A 26,921-nucleotide genomic window follows, 5' to 3' on the forward strand; every position below is an offset into this window, starting at 1 on the left:
ATATGTTCATTGACTCATTGTCTATTTTAAACATGAAATCGTTTTACATTTAGGCGGAAAAAAATTTAAATATTATTTATATGAGAGATTGTGTTAAGAATTTATTTAACATTTACAAAAATGTCTAAAGTAGTGAACACGAATGGATATAAGCCGGGCAGTATCTACAGAATAGCGCTTGAAAACTTTTTGTATGTGAATGTTATGTAGCCGGATCATGGTTGTTATTATGATTTTCTAATTGTTCTTAAAATAAATTTATTTCAGAACATATAAGGAAGTTGAGTTATACCCTGGTCCTTCTTTGAACGTTATAATAGGTCCAAATGGTACGGGAAAGTCAACTTTTGTTTGCGCTATAATTTTGGGTTTATGTGGAAAAACCAGTGTTATCGGAAGAGCTAAAAAGGTTTGTTTCTAGGTTAAACAGTATTTCTTTAAAGTAATAATTTAAAAAGCTGACCATACACAGTTTATAAACTAAAACGATTACAATAAAATTTAGTACACATATAGAGGACTGAGGATAACTTTTAACACATAGGTATTATGATAGGTTTTATCCCGGAAATACCACGGGAAAGGGAACTATGCGGGTTTTTCTTTGAAAACGCGGGCGAAGCCGTGGGCAGAAAGCTAGTAATTGCATAAATGTTCAAACTTAATGTTTTCATACAATTATTACATTCACAGATATCTGAATATGTAAGATGTGGTTGTGAGCAAGCAAGTATAGAATTAGAGCTATATCAGAAACCTGGGCAGAGGAATGTAATCATCACTAGAAGTTTCAATCTTAAAGAACTATCCATGTGGTATATAGACCATAAAACGGTTAGAGAGAAGCAAGTTCAGGAATTAATTGCGTCTTTTAATATACAGGTATGTGAACAATAAGATAAATTATTGACTTAACACTTGGCTTTGGTAGCGTTTGTTAATTTACATTTTCTCTTGCAGTATTCAATTCAGATCTAATTTAAGAGAAATGATAGTTTTAAAAATATGGTACAGCTGATTATTTAACAAAAACATTTTATCTTTTATAATATCCCGCTTTTTATCTACTTGTCCAAGAGTATTTGAACATATTGCAAAAAGCATTTAATTCTTCAAAATTACATAAAGTGCAGATGTTTGTATCAGAGAATATGTATCACTAGCGGTCCGCCCCGGCTTCGCCCGTGGTACCTACATGTTCAAACTATCCTATCTCTCAAGTTGGATCGAACTGCGGTGTGCGAATTTTATTATAATCAGTTAAGTGGTTTAGGAGTCCATTGAGGACAAACATTGTGACACGAGATTTATATATATTAGACTAGAGGTCCGCCCCGGCTTCGCCCGTGGTACATATTTCGCAATAAAAGGTAGCCTATGTTCTTTCTCAGGGTCTAAAGATTGTCTGTGCCAAATTTCATCAAAATCAGTCCAGTAGTTTATGCGTGAAAACCATACATACATACATACATACATAATTACAAAACTTTCCTCTTTATAATATTATATTATTATTATCATGTTTTCATCACAATTTCTTTAATTCTTCTTCCAAAGGTTGACAACCTCTGCCAACTTCTACCACAAGATCGCGTTCAGGATTTCTCCAAAATGGATCCTCAACAGTTACTCCGAAGTACTTTATCAGCAGTCGGTGGACAGGATAGTGTGACGCAACTCGATGAACTGATAAGCACGAGAAATGAACAACGTTGTTTGAATACTACACTAGAGAATAACGCACAGATGCTTCAAGAGCAAACTAGGTTGAATGAACGGTAAATGTTATTTTATTAAATTACTAGCTGCGCTTTGCGGTTTCACCTGTGGCTACACTGAAAGGTAAATATTGATGTTTATATTATAACTAGCTGCGTCCCGCGGTTTTACCCGTGGCTCCGCTTTTTGGTCTTAGCGTGATGATATAATATAGCCTATAGCCTTCTTCGATAAATGGGCTATCGGTGGTCAGGATAGTGTGACGCAACTTGATGAACTAATAAGCACGAGAAATTAACAACGTTGTTTGAATACTACACTAGAGAATAACGCACAGATGCTTCAAGAGCAGACAAGGTTGAATGAACGGTAAATGTTATTTTATTAAATTACTAGCTGCGCTTTGCGGTTTCATCCGTGGCTCCAGACTAGGTTAAATGAAAGGTAAATATTGATGTTTATATTATAACTAGCTGTGTCTCGCGGTTTCACCTGCATTGCTCCGCTCCTGTTGGTCTTAGCGTGATGATATATAGCCTATAGCCTTCTTCGATAAATGGGCTATCTAAAATCGAAAGAAATTTTCAAATTGGTACAGTAGTTGCTGAGATTAGCGCGTTCAAACAAACAAACTCTTCAGCTTTATGTTTTTGTTTTGTGGATTATCTACAAAATTTGTTATAGTAAGTACATAATGATATGAAATTAATTTATTTGCATGAGTGGTAATATACATAGGCGTTATGAGGAAAACATGATCTGCACAATTTACCATTTATTTATATTTATTTATGTATTATTTTGATTTTACCATATTAATATAGTATATTGTTGATACATTCTTTATTAATTATGTTTTTTGCATTTTGCTTTACAATCGAATGAAAAATGAAAAATTAAAATATTACGATTTGAACATTATTTTCTACATTAAAAAAAAGGTTCATAACTACTGGCTCCATTATAGGCAATGAAGTATATTTATTAACGAAAACTTTTATGTATGTATGTGTTAACTTTTCTTTTATAAACATTTAATTACTATTCCTATCACCTATTTTAGACTTAAAGTTATAATAGATACAATGAATCAACGTAAAGAAATAGAACACGAAATTGAAATTTGCGAAAAGAAAAAACTATGGATAGAATATCAAGAACTAAGAGAAAAAGTAGTCGAATATACAAACGATAAGAAGGAAGCAGTTAAATTAGTTACGTCACATAAAAGTAAGATGGAGCCACTTGAAAAGGTGTTGGAAAAAGCCAAAAGTGGGATAAGTAAAATGGAACAACAAAAGTTGAATGCTGTAAGTATTTTTTTCGTAAGAATATTATTTACTGCATAAATTGCATATGTATAAAAACACTAGCGGTCCGCCCCGGCCTTGCCCGTGGTACATATTTACGTTTTCTCTACTTAAGAACCATCCTCGTACTTAAAGGAATATAATATAAAAAAGAATTATCGAAATCGGTCCACCTGTTCACGCGTGATGTCGTGACCAAGGAAAACGGGTTTCACTTTTATATATAAAGATTACAAAGTAAGACATTTTCAACTATCTTACATGATGCATAAAAGAAGGAGGCTTGACCTTTATATACATGATATTCTATATGTTAGATAAGTTTGTCATAACATAAAGATAATTTTCATTGACTAAGCAAAGCCATGTGCTAAACCCACTATAACAGAAACTAACTTTTTAAATGCTCATAAATTTTACTCTTTCAGGGTAGAGAACTGCACTCACTAAAAGATAAAGTAAAAGAAACGTTAAACACAGTACGATCACAAGAATACACGTTGAAAGATTTAGACACTGCATTCCAAGAGAAATTGGAACGACATCAGAATAAAAAACAGGAGCTATTAGAGGCTAAAACTAAGTTGGAAAAACTGGTTACTGATAAGGAAAGATTAGTAGAGACGGTTGGTGATGGTGAGTGAATTTTAAATTAATTAGCTTTACAAATAGTAAATAAAAAAATAAAAAAAGACGTTTGGCACTCGGGGACTGCCGCGGTAAAGCTATTGCATGCTATGCCTTCAAGCCACACCTCTGCGCCCGTCCCCGTGGGGAGCGTGAGGTTTTTTCGTTACGGAATTTCTGGATTCGGTCCCCGCGCTCAAGGCCCGCGATAGAAGCTATGCCATAGCTTAATAAAATCTTTATTTTGCTAAAAACATTAACTTTACAAAAATATGTATGCTGACTCTTAAACTGGAGGAACTCTGTGACTTAAGAGCCAGCGTTCTTCCTTATAAATACAACTAAGTACATTTTTTTAAGCAATACAAAAAAAAGACGTGTGTCACTCGGGGACTGTCGCGGTAAAGCTATTGCATGCTATGCCTTCAAGCCACACCTCCGTGTCCGTCGGAGTGGGGAGCGTGAGGTTTTTTCGTTACGGAATTTCTGGATTCGGTCCCCGCGCTCAAGGCCCGCGATAGAAGCTATGCAATAGCTTAAAAATTTAGTAGGAAATGTAGTTATTTAAATGAATGTGAAATAATGTGTTTATACTGGAATAGTTATATTCTTTTACCAATTCAATTTAGCCCTATATCTTTGTGAGACCTCTCCATAATTTGAACAAAATCCTTTTTTACAGCTATTATAGTTAGAGGCTGTTTTGTACCTATATGTAATTATTATTTCTGTGTACATATTATGTGTTCACTTACCTTGTTTTATTAAGTGATATTTTTTGTGTGTGATCAATAAGATCATAAGATTTTATTCTTTTGATATAGGATATTATAATATATGGTGCTGTTATACACTTTTATATTAATAAGGCTTACGATACAAATCTACTTGTAGACTATTCTACATACTGAAACACTTAATTAAGGGCTGATTTTTCAATCTATGTTTAAAACTTATTCATTGAATAACATATTAAACTACCATTTCAAAAATGTATTCTAATTGTCCGTATTTGACAGTTTATAGGTGACATTTTAATATGTTCGTGTAATACTTTATTGGAAGGATAAATTTTAACCAAGGATTGAAAAATCGGCCCTAAACTGTATGTATTAAATGAAAAAACTTTTTTGTTTCCAGAGAGTAGAGTAAAAATGGAATTGGCCGAACTCCACAAGCCGATATCGAAAACGAATGCGGCTATTGATACTTTAAAGAAACAGAAATTAGAAGTGCAGTATGATTTGGAGAATAATGTTACACCTCAAATACGGCTGTATCAAAATAAGTGAGATTTTTAATTACAAAGATAGTTATCAAGAATAAAACTTTTTACTACAGCTATTTCTCCTATGTATTATATTATTATTCAACTGTATTTTGATCTTCATTAGTTGTTGTTTTCGCAAAGCAAAAGTTTTTTTTAATATACTTTTAAATACATTTTAAGTAAAAAAGTGTAAAAAACGAAATTATTTTTATATAATATTTTTACAAAATTGTTCTCACTTCTATTTGAAATAGTTGTAAAATCATTATGTTGTGACAAATTCTTGTCTTGGGATGGCATTTTTAGCATTGGCATGGCATTTTCTTTATAATTTTTCCTTTTTTATTTATTTTACTTCACAGAATACGTAATTTAGAAGACGTAGATCTAAAGAGGCTAGAAGTGCTACGCTCGTATAGTGAAGACGCATACAATGCAGTAATGTGGTTAAGAGAAAATAAGAATATGTTCGAACACGATGTTTACGAACCTATGATGATGGAGGTATGTGTTTTATAAAACATAACATACAATAAAAAAATAATAATAATAAAATATATAAAATATATTGTACGCCATTTACACAATTTTATATGGGGTTCAAACTGAAATAGTGGAAATAATATTTAAAAAAAAGTAACTTGTACACATTTAAGATTAATGAATATGTAAATTATAATATTTTTCTAATTCAATTTTAACATATTTCTAAGGACTAAAACTAAGAAAATATTGAATTAAAAAAAATATATATATTTGCAATTTGCATAACCGAGTAACAATAACAAGTAACATATCATTTTGCCAGTAAATCTCTCCATTCACACTTGATGTACACTATTCAATAATGAATAAATTATATAAATTGCGTATAAAATCTGACAATGTTTTAAAGAAAAATCAACTGAAATCAGTTCCCTAACAAGCGAATTATACTTATCTTTATAATTTTTCAACACAGTAAAAACACGGTACTGAACTGCCTTTTAAAAAAATACAAATACACTTTCTCATTTATAATATTACTAATGATTTCTATATAAAATTTCAGATAAACTTCACCGACCCGAAGTTCGCGCGTTACCTAGAAGCGACAGTCGCCGCTCGAGATTTAGTTGCTTTCACGTTCAAATCCAGTCGCGATATGAACTTGTTTTTAAAGAAAGTTCGAGAAATTGGCTTGAAACGGGTGAACGCTGTGTGTAGCCCGCCGGATAGTTTTAATATGCAGCGGCAGGATATATCGCAGCTGAGGTGAGTATTTTCTTAATTAATTAGATATTGATACAAATTTACTTGCAAAATATCGCCAAACGCATGCACACATGAACTGATATAATAAAGTCACACGCACACACATACGAACTGATATAATATCGCCACACGCATACACACATGAACTGATATAATAAAGTCACACGTACGCACACATACACTGATATAAGTAATAAAGTCACACGCACACACATACGAACTGATATAATATCGCCACACGCATACACACATGAACTGATATAATATCGTCACACGCATACACACATGAACTGATATAATAAAGTCACACGTACGCATACATACACTGATATAATAAAGTCACACGCATACACACATGAACTGATATAATATCGCCACACGCATGTACATACGAACTGATATAATATCGCCACACGCATACACACATGAACTGATATAATATCGCCACACGCATACACACATGAACTGATATAATATCGCCACACGCATACACACATGAACTGATATAATATCGCCACACGCATACACACATGAACTGATATAATATCGCCACACGCATACACACATGAACTGATATAATATCGCCACACGCATGCACACATGAACTGATATAATATCGCCACACGCACGTACATGCGAACTGATATAATATCGCCACACGCATGTACATACGAACTGATATAATATCGCCACACGCATGCACACATGAACTGATATAATAAAGTTACACGCACGTACATACGAACTGACATAAAATAGTCACATGCATGCACATAACTAGGTTTTATGCTTGCAAACATGAATATGATGTTTATTGTGGTTATTTGTCTTACTTTTGCATCTTTAAGTTTAGTTTTGTCAGTTATGTCTCTAGTTCTACAGTTCGATTATTTTAGCTTATTTTTTCTGTATTTTCTCAGTTATTTCATTATTTTGGTGTTTTATGTTGTTTCTCTAATGAATAATCTCCATCCCCAGCTACCTGGGCTTCTACACGTACCTGTCGGACACAGTGGTGGCCCCGGAGCCCATCCTGCGCTACCTGTGCGCGCACTACCGCCTGCACCGCGTGCCGCTCGGCGACGCGCACACCTACGGGAACAGCGCCAACGTGCCCGCGCACATCACGCACTTTTATACCGGTGTGTGAGATAAAAGCTCAAAAATATAGTGATAACATCAAAAAAACTACAAAACCTCCTACCTACCTAACCTACTAAAGTGTCTAAAATTCGTAATAAAAGTCGAAGTTGCGATAATATGGGAAAGTTTCTAAAGTGCGAGTCAGAAAGTGTCTTTTAGTGCATTATACACGCGTACGGTTATACCGGGGTGAATTAGGGGAAAGTGTCTAAAGTGCAAGTCAGAAAGTGTCTTTTAGTGCATTATACACACGTACGGGAACAGCGCCAACGTGCCCGCACACATCACGCACTTTTATACCGGTCTCTTATTTATATATTTTAATACTTTATTGCACACACAGAAAAAAAACCAGCGCCGGAAAATATGCTGCCTAACAAAAAAACCGCATCTAATTCGAACAACCCAACGATGCCACAGACAGACACACATAGCGTTTGATCGCTATGTACATCACACTCCTCTTTTTGCTTTAAAAAATAATCTTCGAACAAACTTCAACATAAACATTTCACTAGTAGCGATCTCTTCCAGGCTACTATAATGTGTGTTGCATAAGGAAATATATTTCAAGGTGGTGGGTGACCAAAGAATAAGACGAAGATAAACGAAAATTTAAAAAAATATTGTAGATAAATATTATACACAATGAATATAATAATTTACTTATTCATAGCAAAAGAAAAATAGGAAAGAAAATACGATGACAGTAGATGTTATCAACATGCGTAGATAAATTTAAAATCATTTTTCATAGCACGCTCGTCTGGTCTCGAATACTACTTATCAATAAATAAAACTTATTTGTATAAAATTACGATTGTTTATTCGTAATTTTATATATGGGTTTAAACTTATATAAAAAAGTTCGCTTAAGCCCTAAAATAAATTGCCAAAATCCACAAATTTACGGGACGAAAAAAAGTAGTAAAATAAAAATGTTCCTTTACTTTTTCAGAAAACCACAAGTTCACGGTACGAGTGTCAGCGTACAGTGGCGCTAAATCGAGTTCAACTATTGAGATTCGTCCCGCAAGGCTATTGGCTAATACCGTGGATGTCGAGCAAATTAGTAATTTTAATACTCAGTAAGTTTTTTTATTTTTTTAGTGGTGTGGGGCAGATTTTTGTGATTTTTTTTATCTTTATTGTGTTTTATGTGTTTGTTTTAGTAAGCAGTAGATTTTTGGGATCAGTTTTAAGGTGATTGCAACGATCTGTTCCCAGCCAATATCCCGCTAGATGGCGCTGAATTCTACATTTCTAGTTTATTTGAGTTTTTGCGTAATTGGAATAGTCATCAAACCTAGGAATAGTCATGGCGGTTACTGAATATTATATTTTATTGAAATATGTTATATGATTGCCTTAAAATCCACCCAATTCGGTAAAATTATGCATTTTAACATCTGTCATTGCATACAGGGTCGTTTACACACACAGACGTATACAAAAATGATAAAGATTTAACTCTAGATGGCGTGAATGTAAAGCGCGTCACACACGGTGAAGATACTACCTATAATATTTTATCTAATCTAGTAATATTTTATATTACAGTATCTTAAGGTATCCGGTATCAGCGTTCTGACCATCATTTTTATTTTTTCGCTGTAGAACCGCCATCCTGTTACAAATGACCCACAAAGGAGAATGACCACGGGTGGTATCGGTAAAATTTTAGTTGTGCCACGTATTCGTTATATTGTTAATTCCTATTTGTATTTATAATGACCATATGTATCAATATTAAGTCTTAATTAAACCGGATAAATTGAAATAATAGTAAAAGTAAAAGTTTTTCTTTTGAAACATGTATGACTATTGACTACGTATGGAATCGGTAAAATACTAGTTGTGTCACGTGTTCGTGATATTGTTAATTCCTATTTGTATTTATAATGATCATATTTATCACTATTAAGTTGTAATTATACCGAATAAATAGAAATAAAAGTAAAAGTTTTGTTTTGACACATACCTATATCTATCTCTCTTGCAAACGTCATATGTCATAGTTTCTATTTGAAATGTCAAATGAATGTGTTCGACGCATTGTTCGATGTTATTTTGAAATAATGTTTAAATTACGATTTACTTTTCACATTTGTCTTGTAAATTAAAATATTACCTATGTAATAAATGTAAAACTTAACGTTCATCGTTAGTTTAAACTCGATTAAGTAGTTTTTTGAAGTGTTGAATAAAACTATTGTTTTATTTTTATTGTCGCGAACTGCGGCTTATTTACATAAAAACTTTAATCATATCTAAAAGTACTAACATCAAGCTTTAAATTGAGCTATATTTCATCTTGACACAATAAGTTTGATTGCGATACCAAGTGCCATAGTCACTTGGGCAATCTCCTGTGGTTTTCATTTTTCTGTATGGGTAGACAAAACTTCAAAACGCCACCTGCTACGGTTTATATTATTATGAACGATTAGCTTTCCGCCCGCATTTTCAAAAAAAAACCCGTATAGTTCCCGTTCCCGTGGGGTTTCCGGGATAAAACCTATTCAATGTGTCCAAGTTACGTTCTATATGTGTGCTAAATTTCATTGTAATCGGTTCAGTAGTATTTGCGTGAAACACACACATACACATCCTCACAAACTTTCGCATTAGTAGGAAGTAGGATTGTTATAAAAATAAAAGTTATATTTGTTGGCGTAAACTATTTTATTGTAATTTTGGGAAATAAATAATGTCAAAATTGATTACCTACAATAAAACGCAGTTTTATTTTATTACCTACATTACACTATTGTTTTTTTTTTTATCAAAACATGTATTTGAAGTAGCAAATATGATATTATGCTGATCCAAGCATTTTCACTCAAAACTAATATCACTAATGATTTGTAAAAGTAAATTATTTCAAAATACATTTCATAACAAGTAAGAATAATTATTCATACAACAACAAATCAAAAACACTATTTACTATGGAAAAAAAACCAGGAAGGTGAAAAACATATTTACGATTTCGATGCACTCGACTTTTAGTAAAATAATAGGTAAAAATATTATTATGGTTTTGATCACAGACATATCTGTGGTTTTGATTTTAGCTACTAGTATCAGAAAGCTGCGTGTTCAATGCACGTCGGGGTCCCACAACTGTGGAGGAAGGAAGGTAGAATACCTCCATCGAATAAGTGAAGTTTCTCGACATACTCGATTTGCCGGCCGGCCTCAATGAAGATTGTCCGAAAGTTGTATATGTGCTCTGTAACGAAAAAATTTCGCTAGCGCGATTCAGAGTGAGGTGTCGTACAATATACCTAATGAAGTTTTTCATCTTTTTATTTTACTGCAAATACAAAATAAAAATTAAACAATGGTAATGTAAATTCTAAACAAACTACTACCAAAATACAATTAGAACAAAAATCATTTGACTGGTTGATTTCACCCAGAGGCCAGAGGCGGCTCGTGACAAAATTGTATGGGTGTTCACTTGAAATAAAACAACGAAAATACAATAGCGTAGCAGGATAATTTATTACAAAAAAAAAATGAGCACCACATTTTATAAATGTCTATAACACTAAAAATTACAAAGTACAGGCTATTTCAAAACGAATTCAATGACTAGGTATCAATAATTAGTAAATCACCGAATTTGCATTCGCGAGCGTAGGTATCCATAGTGTTTGTCACTGACGGTCACTGACCTCTATAACTTATAGTTATAGAGGTCAGTGGTGTTTGTTGTGTAAACATGTATGTATTTGAGTAGTTAGTAGCATATTATATTCTGAATTTCTGATCCATGCCTATTCACTCAAAACTAATAACACTAATGATTTGTAACAGTAAATTATTTCAATAGGTAGGTATTTGAACATTTCCCAACAAGACGTAAGAATAATTATTCGTAGGTATACAAGATACAATAACAAATCTAATACACTATTTATTATTTTATTATTTACTAGCGGTCCGCCCCGGCTTCGCCCGTGGTACATGTTTACGTTTTCTCTCCATAAGAAGTAATAGCTAGAGAGCTAGCGCAAAGCTACCTGTATGTATTTGACCAGATCTGGATTTTTGTGTGTTGATTCCCCTATACCTACTATACATGAGATGAGGAGTCACTAAGCCCAGAGTGGTGGACGGGGCGCGCGCTTAGGTAAGACAGGTGGAAATTTTTGGCGAACTTTGAAACCATTTGACCACGTCTGCCATTTTGATATTTGAAAATAGATTATTATTACTATCGGAAAATAACAATGGCAGACCATTATCACGCGGATAACATTCTGGCAGACACTTATGAAAGTGCTGAAAAAAATACAATTTTGAAAGTATTTGACCAGATCTGCCATTCATATATTTTATTTATTAGGGTCTTAAAAACTTATTTTCGAAACGGCAGACATTTTCATTGCGTACAGACTTCAGCAGACAACAAAACTTTACAGACTTCAGCAGTCAACAAGACTTAGCTTCTACATGGTCAGATGTATATATGTATTACGTTCCCTGACCTTACATCAATGATTTACTTTATTAATGTTTTTATGGTCATTTACATTTAATTTTGAAAACTATGGAATAAAATTTATAAATTTGATGATACAAAACTAAATATACATTTGTAAAGAATCTCAAATATAAAGTTGTGTTGCAAATAACAAATCATCATTTAAATATTTAGTTTATTTCTTTATTTAAGAAACAATTAACAATTACAAAACAACATAAAAAAACACGCATGCATTTATTGAAATGTTCATTCATCATCACTATCGTATGGCGTTGTGTGACTCGTCTTCATAATCCATTGAATCGGATTCTGTAAAAGTAAAACGTAAATTATATAATAAAAGAAATGAGTCATTATAAACTTACCTAGTAAGGCAATGCCTTTGATGTCGCACGATGCCGCCGCGCCGCCAGTGTAGGTACTTCTGCTGCTACATGAAAATATGCTAGGGTTGCAACAAATGGGAAATAAAACAATTGTGATTATTACTATTATGATGTAATCATTTATTCATATTATGTACATTCAAAACAATTGCTATTATTAAATCTGATGTAATTATTTTTTCATAAATATATAATTATTATTAATTACATAATATATTGCACTGTGAAATATTTACGTATCACTTTATTTTTGATGTTCTTAATTGTCTTTTATAAAATTTAAGTGACGCATTCGCATTGGGATCAACAATCCGATAAGAAAAGAATGGAGACAACATATACATAGCTTTGATTTCAATTCTACAGATACAAAATATACAATCTATCTAAAATGATACAACGGATGTTTCCTGCGTTTTCTCGTCAAAATACCGAAACAACGTAATTATTGTATAGTAGTTGGGCGTGAAAGTAAAAAAACAAATGAAAAGTGTTTTCCATATGATTATTTATTAAATTTACGCGATTAAGAATAATTTCAACGATACAATTTAGTAACCGAGAATTCAGAGGATTAAAGAAAATACCTGCCTGATCATTTTATCAAACTCTAAAAGAATTATGGTTATTTCGCATCACTCGGTTTATTAGTTTGGTAATAATTATTAAAGGTAGTTACAACCCTAGCCATTGAGTCGAACGGTAGGCAACACAATATCGACTTTGTGCGGGTACATATGGTACATTTCTTCTTGCTGTGAAGCGTAATTATTATTATTAAGATTTTTTAGGCTATTTTGAATCAGCTGTTCTAATTTAATTCTAGAAATTTATTAAAACGTGATTTTTTTAAAAGTATATTATGAGTTTATAAATACCTCAACCAATAGTTATTGTGTCCTATCCTCATTTCTTTATATCTTGGTAGTTAACTAAAGTGTTAAATTTACATAACCTCAACAACAACATTTACACTGCCACTGCACTAAAACTAAACTAACTAGCTCTCTAGCTATAAGAACCATCCTCGTACTTCAAGGGATATAATAAAAAAAGAATTATCGAAATCGGTTCAGCCGTTCTCGAGTTATGCGCTTACCAACACATTTTGCGATTCATTTTTATATTAGACTAGCGGTCCGCCCCGGCTTCGCCCGTGGTACATGTTTACGTTTTCTCTACATAAGAACCATCCTCGTACTTCAAGGAATATAATAAAAAAAGAATTATCGAAATCGGTTCAGCCGTTCTCGAGTTATGCGCTTACTAACACATTTTGCGATTCATTTATATATATATACTAGCGGTCCGCCCCGGCTTCGCCCGTGGTACATAATATTTACGTTTTCTCTACATAAAAACCATCCTCGTACTTCAAGGAATATAATAAAAAAAGAATGATCGAAATCGGTTCAGCCGTTCTCGAGTTATGCGCTTACCAACACATTTTGCGATTCATTTTTATATATAAGAATAAGATTATGTGAAAATAACCAGGAAGGTGAAAAACATATTTACGAAAACATAGTAACATAATATGGCTGTCGCTACAATAATTATATTTCAATTTTATCTTTTTATACCTAGTAGAACTGGCCGACGAATAAAAAAAATCGTATTAGAATAAATACAATAAATTACGGAACAAAAAAAGGATTGTAACTGAATTAGGTATGTTTGTTTCTGGGCGCACCGTTTTCGACGACGCGACGCGCGACGTAAGCGTATAGGTATAGGTACCTACTTTGCTAAAACAAACTAATAAAATTGTGTGTCTGTCTGAAAATTCGGAAAAGCATATTTTGCAAGTTTGTAATTACTTTGATAGTTTACCGATTTATAATAATTGTAATTGTAATTGTATAATATATAATTTGCAATGTGGTGAAATTTCATAAAAATCACGGGCCAATTTTTTGTTTTGAATCCCACCGAAAATATAATTGCGTTATTAGAATAATTAATTACTATACCTACCCACGATCAATTATTACAATATAGTCTCAAATGCATACTAGAGAAATATTGCAATTTGATTCAATTAAAATGCATAGCATACAAAAATAAATTCACAACACAAGAAATTCCGCGCGCAAATCATAGCGCGTGTCAATGAAATCAAGAATGTTTTATATCAAGCCGACGCGGACGACGACGCGACGCCGAACAAAAGTACCTACGACGGACGACCACGCTTCGAGTTGCCAAACAACATGAGTAATAAATTGTTTACAAAAAAAACAAGTTTTCCATTTTTCTGTATGAGTAGACAGAACTTCAAAACGCCACCTGCTACGGTTTATATTATGAACGATTGTTATAAAAATAAAAGTTATATTTGTTGGTGTAAACTATTTTATTGATCAATAATTTTGGAATTTAAAATTGTCAACATTGATTACAATAAAACGCAGTTTTATTTTATTACACTATTGTTTTTTTTATCAAAACATGTATTTGAAGTACCATATAATATTATGCTGATCCAAGCATTTTCACTCAAAACTTATATCACTAATGATTTGTAAAAGTAAATTATTTCAATATACATTTCATAACCAACATGTAAGAATAATTATTATTATTCCTACCTACAACAACAAACCTAAAACACTATTTACTATGGGAAAATAACCAGGAAGGTGAAAAACATATTATTATTTACGATTTCGACGCACTCGACTTTTAGTAAAATATAGTAGGTAAACATAATATTATGGTTTTGATTTTTGCTACTAATATAAGAAAACTGCGTGTTCAAACTACCTACTTGTTTGTCTGTCTGAAAATTCGGAAGTACTTTGGTAGTTTACCGATTTATAATAATATTGTATATATCGTTGTTTAAAAAATATTCAAACACAATAAAATATGATATACTGATTTATCACTGGTTTCAGTGATGAACTGATGAGTCAATTATAGCCACTATACTTTCGTCATACGTGTGTATGATTGATGTGATTTGCAACGTGGTGATATTTCAGAAAAATCACGGGTCAAATTGTCCCACCGAAAATATAACTGCGTTATAAGAATAACTATACCTTTTTTTTTTTTTTTTTATAGTGGGGAAATCTTCCAAAGATACCCACGGCCCCCGGGGAAGGAGCCGTGGGTTATGTCGGATTCTTACCGACTAAAACCCCACTGTGTTCCGTCGAGCCGCTTTAATGATGGGGCCGCGGGTATTTGTTGGAATTCTTCCGCGACCCCCTCGGCGGCAGCCCATCTCCAGGCCAGGCGCAAGCCAAGAACAGGAAAGGTAGTTTGCCTGCTCTTCCCTCCCGTTGGCGGCATGAGCGGAACACGTCTCAAGCCGCTTCACCGCACCGGACGATGGATTACATTCCCCGTTCCACCGCCCGGCAAGAATAACTATACCTACGATAAATTATACATAATACAATATAGTCTCAAATGCATACTAGTGAAATATTTTATTTGAATCAATAAAATAAAAAAATAAATAAAAAATAATAATAATACAAAAATAAATTCACAACACAAGAAAATCCGCGCGCAAATCATAGCGCGTGACAATGAAATCAAGAACTTTCGAGCCGACGCGGACGACGAAGGAGCCTAACAAAAGGGTCTACAATCATAGGCGGCTCGTGACAAAATTGTATGGCCGTGTTCACTTGAAATAAAACAACGAAAATAGGTACCTACAATAGCGTTAGCAGTACAAAAAAAATGAGCACCACATTATAAATGTCTATTTATACACTAAAAATTATAGAGTATTTCAAAACGAATTCAATTATTATTTAGCAATAATTAGAAAATCCCCGAATTTGCATTCGTGATCGTATTCATAGTGTTTGTCTACACTAATATTATAAAGAGGAAAACTTTGTTTGTTTGTTTGATTGTAATGAATAGGCTCATAAACTACTGGACATTTTACCAATGTTTGCAAGTTTGTGATTACTTTGATAGTTTACCGATTTATAATAATTGTATACTTATATCATTGTTTAAAAATATTAAAACACAATATGATATAGGTACTGATTTATCACTGGTTTCAGTGATGAACTGATGAGTCAATGTTAGCCACAATACTAATCACTTTCGTCATACATGTGTATGAACTATGATTGATGTGATTTGCAATGTGGTGAAATTTCATAAAAATCACGGGCCAATTTTTTGTTTTGAATCCCACCGAAAATACATATATTACTAATTGCGTTATTAGAATAATTAATTACTATACCCACGATCAATTATTACAATTTACAATATAGTCTCAAATGCATACTAGAGAAACATTGCAATTTGAATCAATTAAAATGCATAGCATACAAAAATAAATTCACAACACAAGAAATTCCGCGCGCAAATCATAGCGCGTGTCAATGAAATCAAGAATGTAATTTTATATCAAGCCGACGAGCGACGACGCCGAACTAAAGTACCTACAGTACCATTTACCTTCAGTGTACAATACAGTTTACAGACCTACGACGGACGAACAATAATGAGTAATAAATAAAAAAAACATAGTTTCTAAGGTCATTAGTTTTATTTTATTTTATTGTTATTTTCTTTGAACGATTGGAAATGAAATTACTCAATTTTTACACAGAACTTTGATTTATTAGAATTATGCTCATTATGCATAAGATAACGAACGCGAATGCACGACATCTAGCGCGTCAATGTCTAAACATCGCCTTTCGTTTAGACATTGACGCGCTAGATCTGTAATAAGTATATAGTCTATGCGCTAGATGTCGTGCTTTATGTCGTGTTTCGCTTGGCAAAAGTCACGCACACTACTGTAGAAGTGTCAAATTTTTCCGGTATTTTACTGTTGTTTTTCTAAGTAAATATTGTAAATTATTGATTAAAAAGGTCGAACGCGCACACATTTCATTATAGAGAAGTGATAAAATGATTAGTTTTAAAGAAATAGTGTCTGTGTTAAGTGTTTAGAGGTAATCAAAAATGTATGGAGGGACGGTCGGAACATCAACCTTAAGTTTTTAGGGTATTTTTTGTGTTTATGTCACGGTGATCAGGAGATTTTAAAAATTTTCTTTTGCATTTTTGGTATCTTTTTTTTCTGTTATTTTGACGTATCAATGATTTTATTAATGACTAGCGGTCCGCCCCGGCTTCGCCCGTGGTACATATGAAAAATAGATGTTGGCCGATTCTCAGACTTACCCGATATGCACAGAAAATTTCATGAGAATTGGTTCACCCGTTTCGGAGGAGTATGGAGACTAACATTGTGACACGAGAATTTTATATATAAGATTATGTTAAATATGTACTGCAAAATTACACCTTCGTCATTAAATTGGTAATAAATAATACAATTTCTAAGTTCCTTATTTAATTTCAGATTGTCAAGATTGGAACAAACGTCACAATCTCACAGATTAAAAATGAAGGAGATAGAAAACAAATTGTCCGCCTTGGAAGTTAGTTTAAACGAATTCAATACAAAGAGGAAAAAGATCAACGAAGGAGTGGAGAAGGTATTTATTAAATGTTTGTTAATAAATTATTGAAATAATAACTATTATACAATAAAACAACAATTCGTCGTAACGTTATTAGATAGGGTAAAGAAGATCCAGGTATAATTGTAATATATGTATGTGTGTGTTACGCTTTTTCGGGTGAACCTGAACTAAATTTGATAAAATTGACATAGATATATTTTTAGATCAATCGATCGATTCAAATTTTCTAGTTACAAATATATATATTACTATATATATAACTAGTGTATAGTTTGATTATTTTGTAGTGCTATTGCAAATTTTATTTTAGAAATTATACTACTGCTTTTTTCAGGTACGAACGTTAAGTGCACAAATTCGTCTGCAAAACAAAAAGATTCAAGATATAGAAAACGAGCCTACACTCAATATAGAACAAGAGAAAGAAAAAACCAAGAGAAGACAGAGGGAGATAGTCTTACAGCAGTGTTTAGCGCAAGAGGAGTTGAGAGGGAGTTTGAAGGAGTTGCAAGGGAAGATGTTAGATAGGGAATTGTGGACGGTAAGTGTAATATAGATAGTAATAGTAAAGAGGAAACTAAAGGTGTTTTGCAGCAGTGTGTCTTTGAATTGAATTTGTAGTGAATTTTCTTGAAAAGAGGTAAAGTGGCCAAGAATATTGCAATTAAAAATGAATTAAGATTACAACTACATAATTCATCTTTAAATATTTGGGTAGACATTGCATATTATTTCAAATTTTTTTGTAACGCGGCCTGAATCTGGTCGAGCAGGACTCTTGTGATTAAATTAAACTTGATTATTTTATCAGTTTTTCAAGGAAAATATATTTAATCAAATAATATATAATTTATAGGTGAAATTGGATATAAGCAGGAATGCAATTGTGCAACAGGAATCGCAATTAAGAGAATTGAGAAGCGAACTAAGAAATGTTCAAGTAAGTTTCTACTTTTAAAATTTTTATCAATAGTTAACTTAAGTTCATGCAACATATATTTATTTTTACGTTTAGTGCGATTTGATTAAAATAATCCGTAACTATTACCTACTTAATATGAAAATGTATTTTTAGTGTACCTAAATAATAATAACAAATTTCAGGCCACACTAGAAAACATCGAAAACCTCCTAACGCGTGCAAAATCGAACGCCAAAGAGAAACTTCTAGAAGCAAAAAGGACGTGCAACAATAAACTACCTCAAGACGCGGATTTTCCATACAAACAACAATTTGATGATTTACCATCGGATCTCACTCGATTGCAAGAACATTGCTTCGAGTTGCAGACGAGAATCGAGTGTATGGACGGTGGTGATGAACAGGTATTTATTATCTATATGTTAATATTTTTATCTTTAATGAGGACAAAAAGGTATAATTATGCCGTGAAAATCTGATTATTTACCACTTTGACATTTTGCAAATTATTTTTTTGAGATCACTGTATTCTTCCAACATTTAATATGATTATATGATCCCATGTAAATCTGTATACATTTTTATGTTAAAATGAATTCTGTAATCTAGATCATTTACAAACAAAATAAAGAACATATAGGCCCCAAGTGAGATCCTTGGAGAACTCCCATTGAAATCAAAAATTTCTTAGAACATTTTCATATGAATGTTAACAAATTATGTAAGATTTTGGAGTAACAATGCTATTCTTAATATAATAACCCGTATATACCCATTTCAGATATCTTTCTGAGCAATGTTTCATAGTCTAATAAATCAAACGCTTTGCAAAAATCTGTATACATAGTTTGGACTTCTTGACTTGAATAATTCCTCTGTTTAATTATTTTTATTACAAATTATTAAAAGTATTTAAAATATTTCTTATATTACAAGGTTTTAAAAGAATACGAAGCACGCGAAAGAACGATAGCTAAGCTCAAAATGGACGTCAACAACTCAGCTGATTTGAACAAGCGGCTTGAAGACAAGATGAATTCACTCAAGTATGTACATTGTACACTCATTATAATTTATTATTTGTATGAAATATTATATGCAATTGAATTTGATCGATACTCGAACGATTTATTAAAATAAATTCGATGGAAAAAAAAATTTACAACCTGTGTTCAAAAAAGTATTATTCATAACTAAAATAATGCCTTACAATATTTTTCATTCGATTCAATCTGTATTTTCTGTATTTTAATTTGTATCTGTATTTTCTGTATTAAATCTGTATTTTAATCGCTGTTGAAATTTCATTTTTAAGGTTTGTGTTTTGTTTAAAAAAATGTATGTGTAAATGCTATATTTGTTTAGCTGAAAATATCAGTCAAATAATTGAAAAATTTACTTAAAATTTTTCATTTATGAATTTCTTTCCAGAGCAAAATGGCTGCCATCTCTAGAAGTCCTATTAAGTAATATAAACAAGAGTTTTGGTGACATGTTCGCTAAAATGGGTTGCGCTGGTGAAATTAAATTGGAAAAAGCCGGTTCTGATGTAAGTAAACTAGTATATACTTTAATGCTAATATTATAAAAATGAAAGATTTCTTGTTTGTTATGATATTATTCAAAATGCTAAATCGTTTTTTAATATTTCTTTATCACTAGCTGCGCTCCGCGGTTTCACCCGCGTGGCACCGCTTCTGTTAGTCTTATCGTGATAATGTGGGCTATCTAACACTGAAAGAATTTTTCAAATCGGACCAGTAGTTCTTGAGTTTAGCGCGTTCAAACAAACAAACAAACTCTTCAGCTTTATAATATTAGTATAGATTAAAAGCGACATCTCTACTGCGACTGAACACTAAAAATCATGGACTTTGTACTTCTCTAAAGCATTTGACTGTGTAGAACATTCCACTTTATTAGGGAAAGTCAATTATAATAAAATTGAAGTTTTCGCTCAGAATCTAACAACTTACAAGCAATACCTTCAGATTAGGGTACAAAAAGTTCCTGCATCGCTTCGATTAACATTGGTGTTCTGCAAGGATCTGTTTTGGATACCTTTTTATTCTTGTTATATGTTGATAATCTCTATTATTTGAGAATATGTCTGATTTAGAACTTTACGGTTTAGTAATCGAACGGAAGTTTTAAACAAAGTGACAGCGTGCTACATTTATGTATATATCTAAGTATATTTTATTGTTACAATTACTGTTTTTGGGAAATACGAGAATGGAATGGAATAAGAGGGATTCAATTAATTTTTTTTATATATTTATACAAAATCGAACAAATTTGGTAATGATAGGTAACCATTCCAGCGCAGAAACTGCGACATTCCTCGGTGTCCCTCAGGGTAGTATATTGGGGCCGATTTTGTTTTTAGCTTATATCAACGACTTATGTTAGGTAGCGCTTAAATATAAAGAAAAATTGGTGACGATGAGCACATTGAATACTTTTTTACTAGTACTACACGCATGACGCTGCAGTCTGCAGCCACTATCACTACATAGGTAATATATCTATACTAATATTATAAAGCTGAAGAGTTTGTTTGCTTGTTTGTTTGTACGCGCTAATCTCAGGAACTACTGGTCCGATTTGAAAAATTCTTTCGGTGTTAGATAGCCCATTTATCGAGGAAGGCTATAGGCTAAATATCATTACGGTAAGACCTACAGAAGCGGGTGAAACCGCGGGGCTCAGCTAGTATAAAATAAAGTCATGTCTGTCTATGTATGTAAGAGTCTGAAACCACGCAATGGATTTTGGTGCGGGTTTTTTTATTTATTTATTTATTTATTTATTTACTCTTCAATAAAACTATACATAGAAAACTTATTGCTAATATACAAAACAAAAAACAGTATAGTTTATTAGGCGGCCTTATCACTTAGAAGTGATCTCTTCCAGGCAACCTGGGCAAAAGGTAACAAGCTTACTGAAATTACGATGGTAGGTAGAATAAAAAATAGATATACAGGTAGATATATAAATAAAGATAAATATAGATGAATATACTACACTCGAATATACACAATTACATTTTTATTAATAATATATACAATTTACTTATATAACTATAAATTATATACATGGTACATATTATTAAATACATGCATACTACAAAAAACAAATAAAAAATTGTATAAATACATACATATACATATCTGTGTATAGATAATAATATGTAAATACATAGTTAATGTGCCGAGTTGAAAGCAGTAGTGAGAAAATGTCGTCGCAAAAGGTTTTTAAATGAAGATATATTTTTAGCTTGTCTAATAGGTAGTGGCAAAGAATTCCAAAGAATTCCAATTGGGTAAAACGTCAAAAGTCGTCTCTGTCCCTATATATGCTTAAGTCTGAAACCACGCAACGGATTTTGGTGCGGTGTTTTTTAGGTGTCGTTCAAGAGGAATATTTATTAAACCCGCTCTAGCTTGTTATAAATCGATCGGTCCCCAATTCCAGGAGGACTACGACAAGTACGGCGTCGGGATATTCGTCCGTTTCCGCGCGGACGAGCAGCTGCAGCAGCTCACTCGTCACGCGCAGTCGGGCGGCGAGCGGGCGCTGTGCACCGCGCTCTACCTGCTGGCGCTGCAGGCGCGAGCCGCGACCAGCGTGCCCTTCCGGTGAGGCCTCTTACACATTATGCCGTAGCGGCAGCGGCAGCGATAGTCTGCCTTATATTTATATGGAGCCTTACATACGACGCCGCGGCGGCGACGGCGAGTCTATAAGCCGCGGTGACCAAAAACGCTGCCGCCGCGGTGTCGTGTGAAAAGGCACTAAGGGGACACGTGTGGATGCGTTTGAGAACGTGTAGATGCGTATGGGAACGTGTGAACACGTGTGGATGCGTATGGGAACGTGTGAACACGTGTGGATGCGTTTGAGAACGTGTAGATGCGTATGGGAACGTGTGAACACGTGTAGATGCGTTTGAGAACGTGTAGATGCGTATGGGAACGTGTGAACACGTGTGAATGCGTTTGAGAACGTGTAGATGCGTATGGGAACGTGTGAACACGTGTGGATTCGTATGGGAACGTGTGAACACGTGTGGATGCGTTTGAGAACGTGTAGATGCGTATGGGAACGTGTGAACACGTGTGGATGCGTATGAGAACGTGTGAACGCGTGTGGATGCGCATGGGAACGTGTGAACACGTGTGGATGCGTATGGGAACGTGTGAACACGTGCGGATGCGTATGGGAACGTGTGAACACGTGTGGATGCGTTTGAGAACGTGTAGATGCGTATGGGAACGTGTGAACACGTGTGGATGCGTGTGTGAACATGTGTGGATGCGTATGGGAACGTGTGAACACGTGGGGATGCGTTTGAGAACGTGTAGATGCGTATGGGAACGTGTGAACACGTGTGGGTGCGTTTGAGAACGTGTAGATGCGTATGGGAACGTGTGAACACGTGTGGATGCGTATGGGAACGTGTGAACACGTGTGGATGCGTATGGAAACGTGTGAACACGTATGGATGCGTTTGAGAACGTGTAGATGCGTATGGGAACGTGTGAACGCGAGTGGATGCGTATGGGAACGTGTGAACACGTGTGGATACGTTTGAGAACGTGCAGATGCGTATGGGAACGTGTGAACACGTATGGATGCGTTTGAGAACGTGTAGATGCGTATGGGAACGTGTGAACACGTGTGGATGCGTTTGAGAACGTGTTGATGCGTATGGGACCGTGTGAACGCGTGTGGATGCGTATGGGAACGTGTGAACACGTGTGGATACGTTTGAGAACGTGTAGATGCGTATGGGAACGTGTGAACACGTATGGATGCGTTTGAGAACGTGTAGATGCGTATGGGAACGTGTGAACACGAGTGGATGCGTTTGAGAACGTGTTGATGCGTATGGGAACGTGTGAACGCGTGTGGATGCGTATGGGAACGTGTGAACACGTGTGGATACGTTTGAGAACGTGTAGATGCGTATGGGAACGTGTGAACACGTGTGGATGCGTATGGGAACGTGTGAACACGTGTGGATGCGTTTGAGAACGTGTAGATGGGTATGGGAACGTGTGAACACGTGTGGATGCGTATGGGAACGTGTGGATGCGTTTGAGCACGTGTGGATGCGTATGGGAACGTGTGAACACGTGTGGATGCGTTTGAGAACGTGTAGATGCGTATTGGAACGTGTGAACACGTGTGGATGCGTATGGGAACGTGTGAACACGTATGGATGCGTTTGAGAACGTGTAGATGCGTATGGGAACGTGTGAACACGTGTGGATGCGTATGGGAACGTGTGAACACGTGTGAATGCGTTTGAGAACGTGTAGATGCGTATGGGAACGTGTGAACACGTGTAGATGCGTTTGAGAACGTGTAGATGCGTATGGGAACGTGTGAACACGTGTGGATGCGTTTGAGAACGTGTAGATGCGTATGGGAACGTGTGAACACGTGTGGATTCGTATGGGAACGTGTGAACACTTGTGGATGCGTTTGAGAACGTGTAGATGCGTATGGGAACGTGTGAACACGTGTGGATGCGTATGAGAACGTGTGAACGCGTGTGGATGCGCATGGGAACGTGTGAACACGTGTGGATGCGTATGGGAACGTGTGAACACGTGCGGATGCGTATGGGAACGTGTGAACACGTGTGGATGCGTTTGAGAACGTGTAGATGCGTATGGGAACGTGTGAACACGTGTGGATGCGTATGGGAACGTGTGAACATGTGTGGATGCGTATGGGAACGTGTGAACACGTGGGGATGCGTTTGAGAACGTGTAGATGCGTATGGGAACGTGTGAACACGTGTGGGTGCGTTTGAGAACGTGTAGATGCGTATGGGAACGTGTGAACACGTGTGGATGCGTATGGGAACGTGTGAACACGTGTGGATGCGTATGGAAACGTGTGAACACGTATGGATGCGTTTGAGAACGTGTAGATGCGTATGGGAACGTGTGAACGCGAGTGGATGCGTATGGGAACGTGTGAACACGTGTGGATACGTTTGAGAACGTGCAGATGCGTATGGGAACGTGTGAACACGTATGGATGCGTTTGAGAACGTGTAGATGCGTATGGGAACGTGTGAACACGTGTGGATGCGTTTGAGAACGTGTTGATGCGTATGGGACCGTGTGAACGCGTGTGGATGCGTATGGGAACGTGTGAACACGTGTGGATACGTTTGAGAACGTGTAGATGCGTATGGGAACGTGTGAACACGTATGGATGCGTTTGAGAACGTGTAGATGCGTATGGGAACGTGTGAACACGAGTGGATGCGTTTGAGAACGTGTTGATGCGTATGGGAACGTGTGAACGCGTGTGGATGCGTATGGGAACGTGTGAACACGTGTGGATGCGTTTGAGAACGTGTAGATGCGTATGGGAACGTGTGAACACGTGTGGATGCGTATGGGAACGTGTGGATGCGTTTGAGCACGTGTGGATGCGTATGGGAACGTGTGAACACGTGTGGATGCGTTTGAGAACGTGTAGATGCGTATTGGAACGTGTGAACACGTGTGGATGCGTATGGGAACGTGTGAACACGTATGGATGCGTTTGAGAACGTGTAGATGCGTATGGGAACGTGTGAACACGTGTGGATGCGTATAGGAACGTGTAAACGCGTGTGGATGCTTATGGGAACGTGTCACACTCACGGGTACGGGGATACTTGTGTGGTGGCGAACGCTTTTTTTTTTAATTTGTGTGACGAACGAATGACCTTCATGAAACAACACTACTCACAATCACGTTCAAAAACTGTCCGAAGCAAAACTCTACTTTCGAGTGTATAGGGTAGAGTTTTGTAATGAGCAATGACGATGATAGACTTTGAACTTTATTGCAACGATATAAGGTGCATTTTCGGGCCTTCGAATGTACGATTGTGAATGTTTTTGTTTATACATCAATGGTTTATATAAATAATAAATATATTATTTCAGATGTGTCGATGAAATCAACCAAGGCATGGACGCGATAAACGAACGGAAAATGTTCCAGCTTTTGGTTAAGGTGACCACGCAGCAGGAAAACTCGCAGTACTTCTTGTTGACGCCTAAAGTGAGTATTTTGTATCAAGAACTTAAAAAAAAACTATTTTCAGTAACTTAAAATAAAATTCTTTGAGTGCATTTTTTTTTGACTTGGAAACTCGATGTCGAATTATGAGAGACGAAAAAAGTACTTATGTATGCTGGTATACTTATGACTCATAATCCGAAATAGAGAATATAAAATACTTTAAAATGATTGCTCTCTTGCTCTTTTTTCTATCTTTCTCTATGACATTTTTTGAAGCTACCCAAAATGTCCCAAAATTATACTCTCTCAGTCGTATTATATGAGTATACTAGCGGTCCGCCCCGGCTTCGCCCGTGTTACCCATGTTTAAACTATCCTATCTCTCAAGTTGGATCGAACTGCACATGGTGTGCGAATTTTATTATAATCGGTTAAGTGGTTTAGGAGTCCATTGAGGACAAACATAGTGACACGAGATTTATATATATTAAAATAAGTTAGATTTTTTTTATTCTACAATTTTAATAATATTTTTTACACTTTTTTACAGCTACTATCAAAACTGGAGTACGACGAAAAAATAATGATACACACAATAATGAATGGCCAGCGGATAATGAACTACAGACAATGGAAGTATCAGAAGCATTTGGAAAACGCACGAGCGTACAAACAGACCTAATTAATATATATAATAACTAGCCGTGCCCCGCAGTTTTACTTGCATTGCTGCGCTAATAATAATTAGGTCACAATAATAACTAGGTCACCTGTCTAATGTTGATCTATCATTACACAATAATTACCTAGCGGTATGATATAGATGTCACAGTGAAATTGTTGAATCAGTCTTTTAATGAATAGCCTAGGCGTTTCATTAATTGGCGCCGTTAAAGCTCTAATCTACAATAAAGATGATCGAACACTTAAAAATGCGTAGATATTTGAAAATTTTTAGGGTTTTACATTTTTGTGCCATGATTTTTATTTTCTAGTATAGCAGTAGTAATTAGTAGTAATTATGTTTATAAGTTCGTCTTTAAAATAAAAACTTTTACCTCATTATCGATATGAACGCACAATTTAAAATATAAGTTTCTTTAATTTCACGATTCACTTTGAAAACATTCATGAAGTCATAACATTCCATTAACATAAAAAATGTGTGCGTGTACACACGTAAGAAGTGAAACTTCTTTATGACCTTATTTTTCAAAAAACATATATGCAACTTTACAGAAATACGTCGAATCACGCGTAGT

The 26,921-nt window shown here is 34.9% G+C and overlaps 1 protein-coding gene across 1 annotated transcript; it reads left to right on the forward strand.

Annotated features, from left to right (window-relative positions):
• SMC5 (structural maintenance of chromosomes 5) lies at positions 1–26,828 on the forward strand. Its single transcript, XM_090114873.1, has 20 exons — positions 1–191; positions 268–409; positions 694–882; positions 1,558–1,778; positions 2,783–3,029; positions 3,458–3,665; positions 4,797–4,944; positions 5,289–5,430; positions 5,978–6,180; positions 7,159–7,322; positions 8,282–8,411; positions 17,570–17,705; positions 18,028–18,234; positions 18,550–18,633; positions 18,798–19,019; positions 19,552–19,661; positions 20,047–20,164; positions 22,096–22,259; positions 25,581–25,698; positions 26,210–26,828. Exons 1-20 carry the CDS (start codon positions 121–123, stop codon positions 26,339–26,341), a joined length of 3,156 nt encoding a protein of 1,051 aa, XP_089970999.1. The 5' UTR covers positions 1–120; the 3' UTR covers positions 26,342–26,828.
• Positions 26,829–26,921: the final 93 nt, after the last annotated feature.

Source organism: Colias eurytheme, chromosome 22 (genome assembly GCF_061535395.1).
Source record: "Colias eurytheme isolate Ceu_HAF_F1 chromosome 22, ilColEury1 Martin Lab GWU primary, whole genome shotgun sequence".
NCBI lineage: Eukaryota > Metazoa > Arthropoda > Insecta > Lepidoptera > Pieridae > Colias > Colias eurytheme.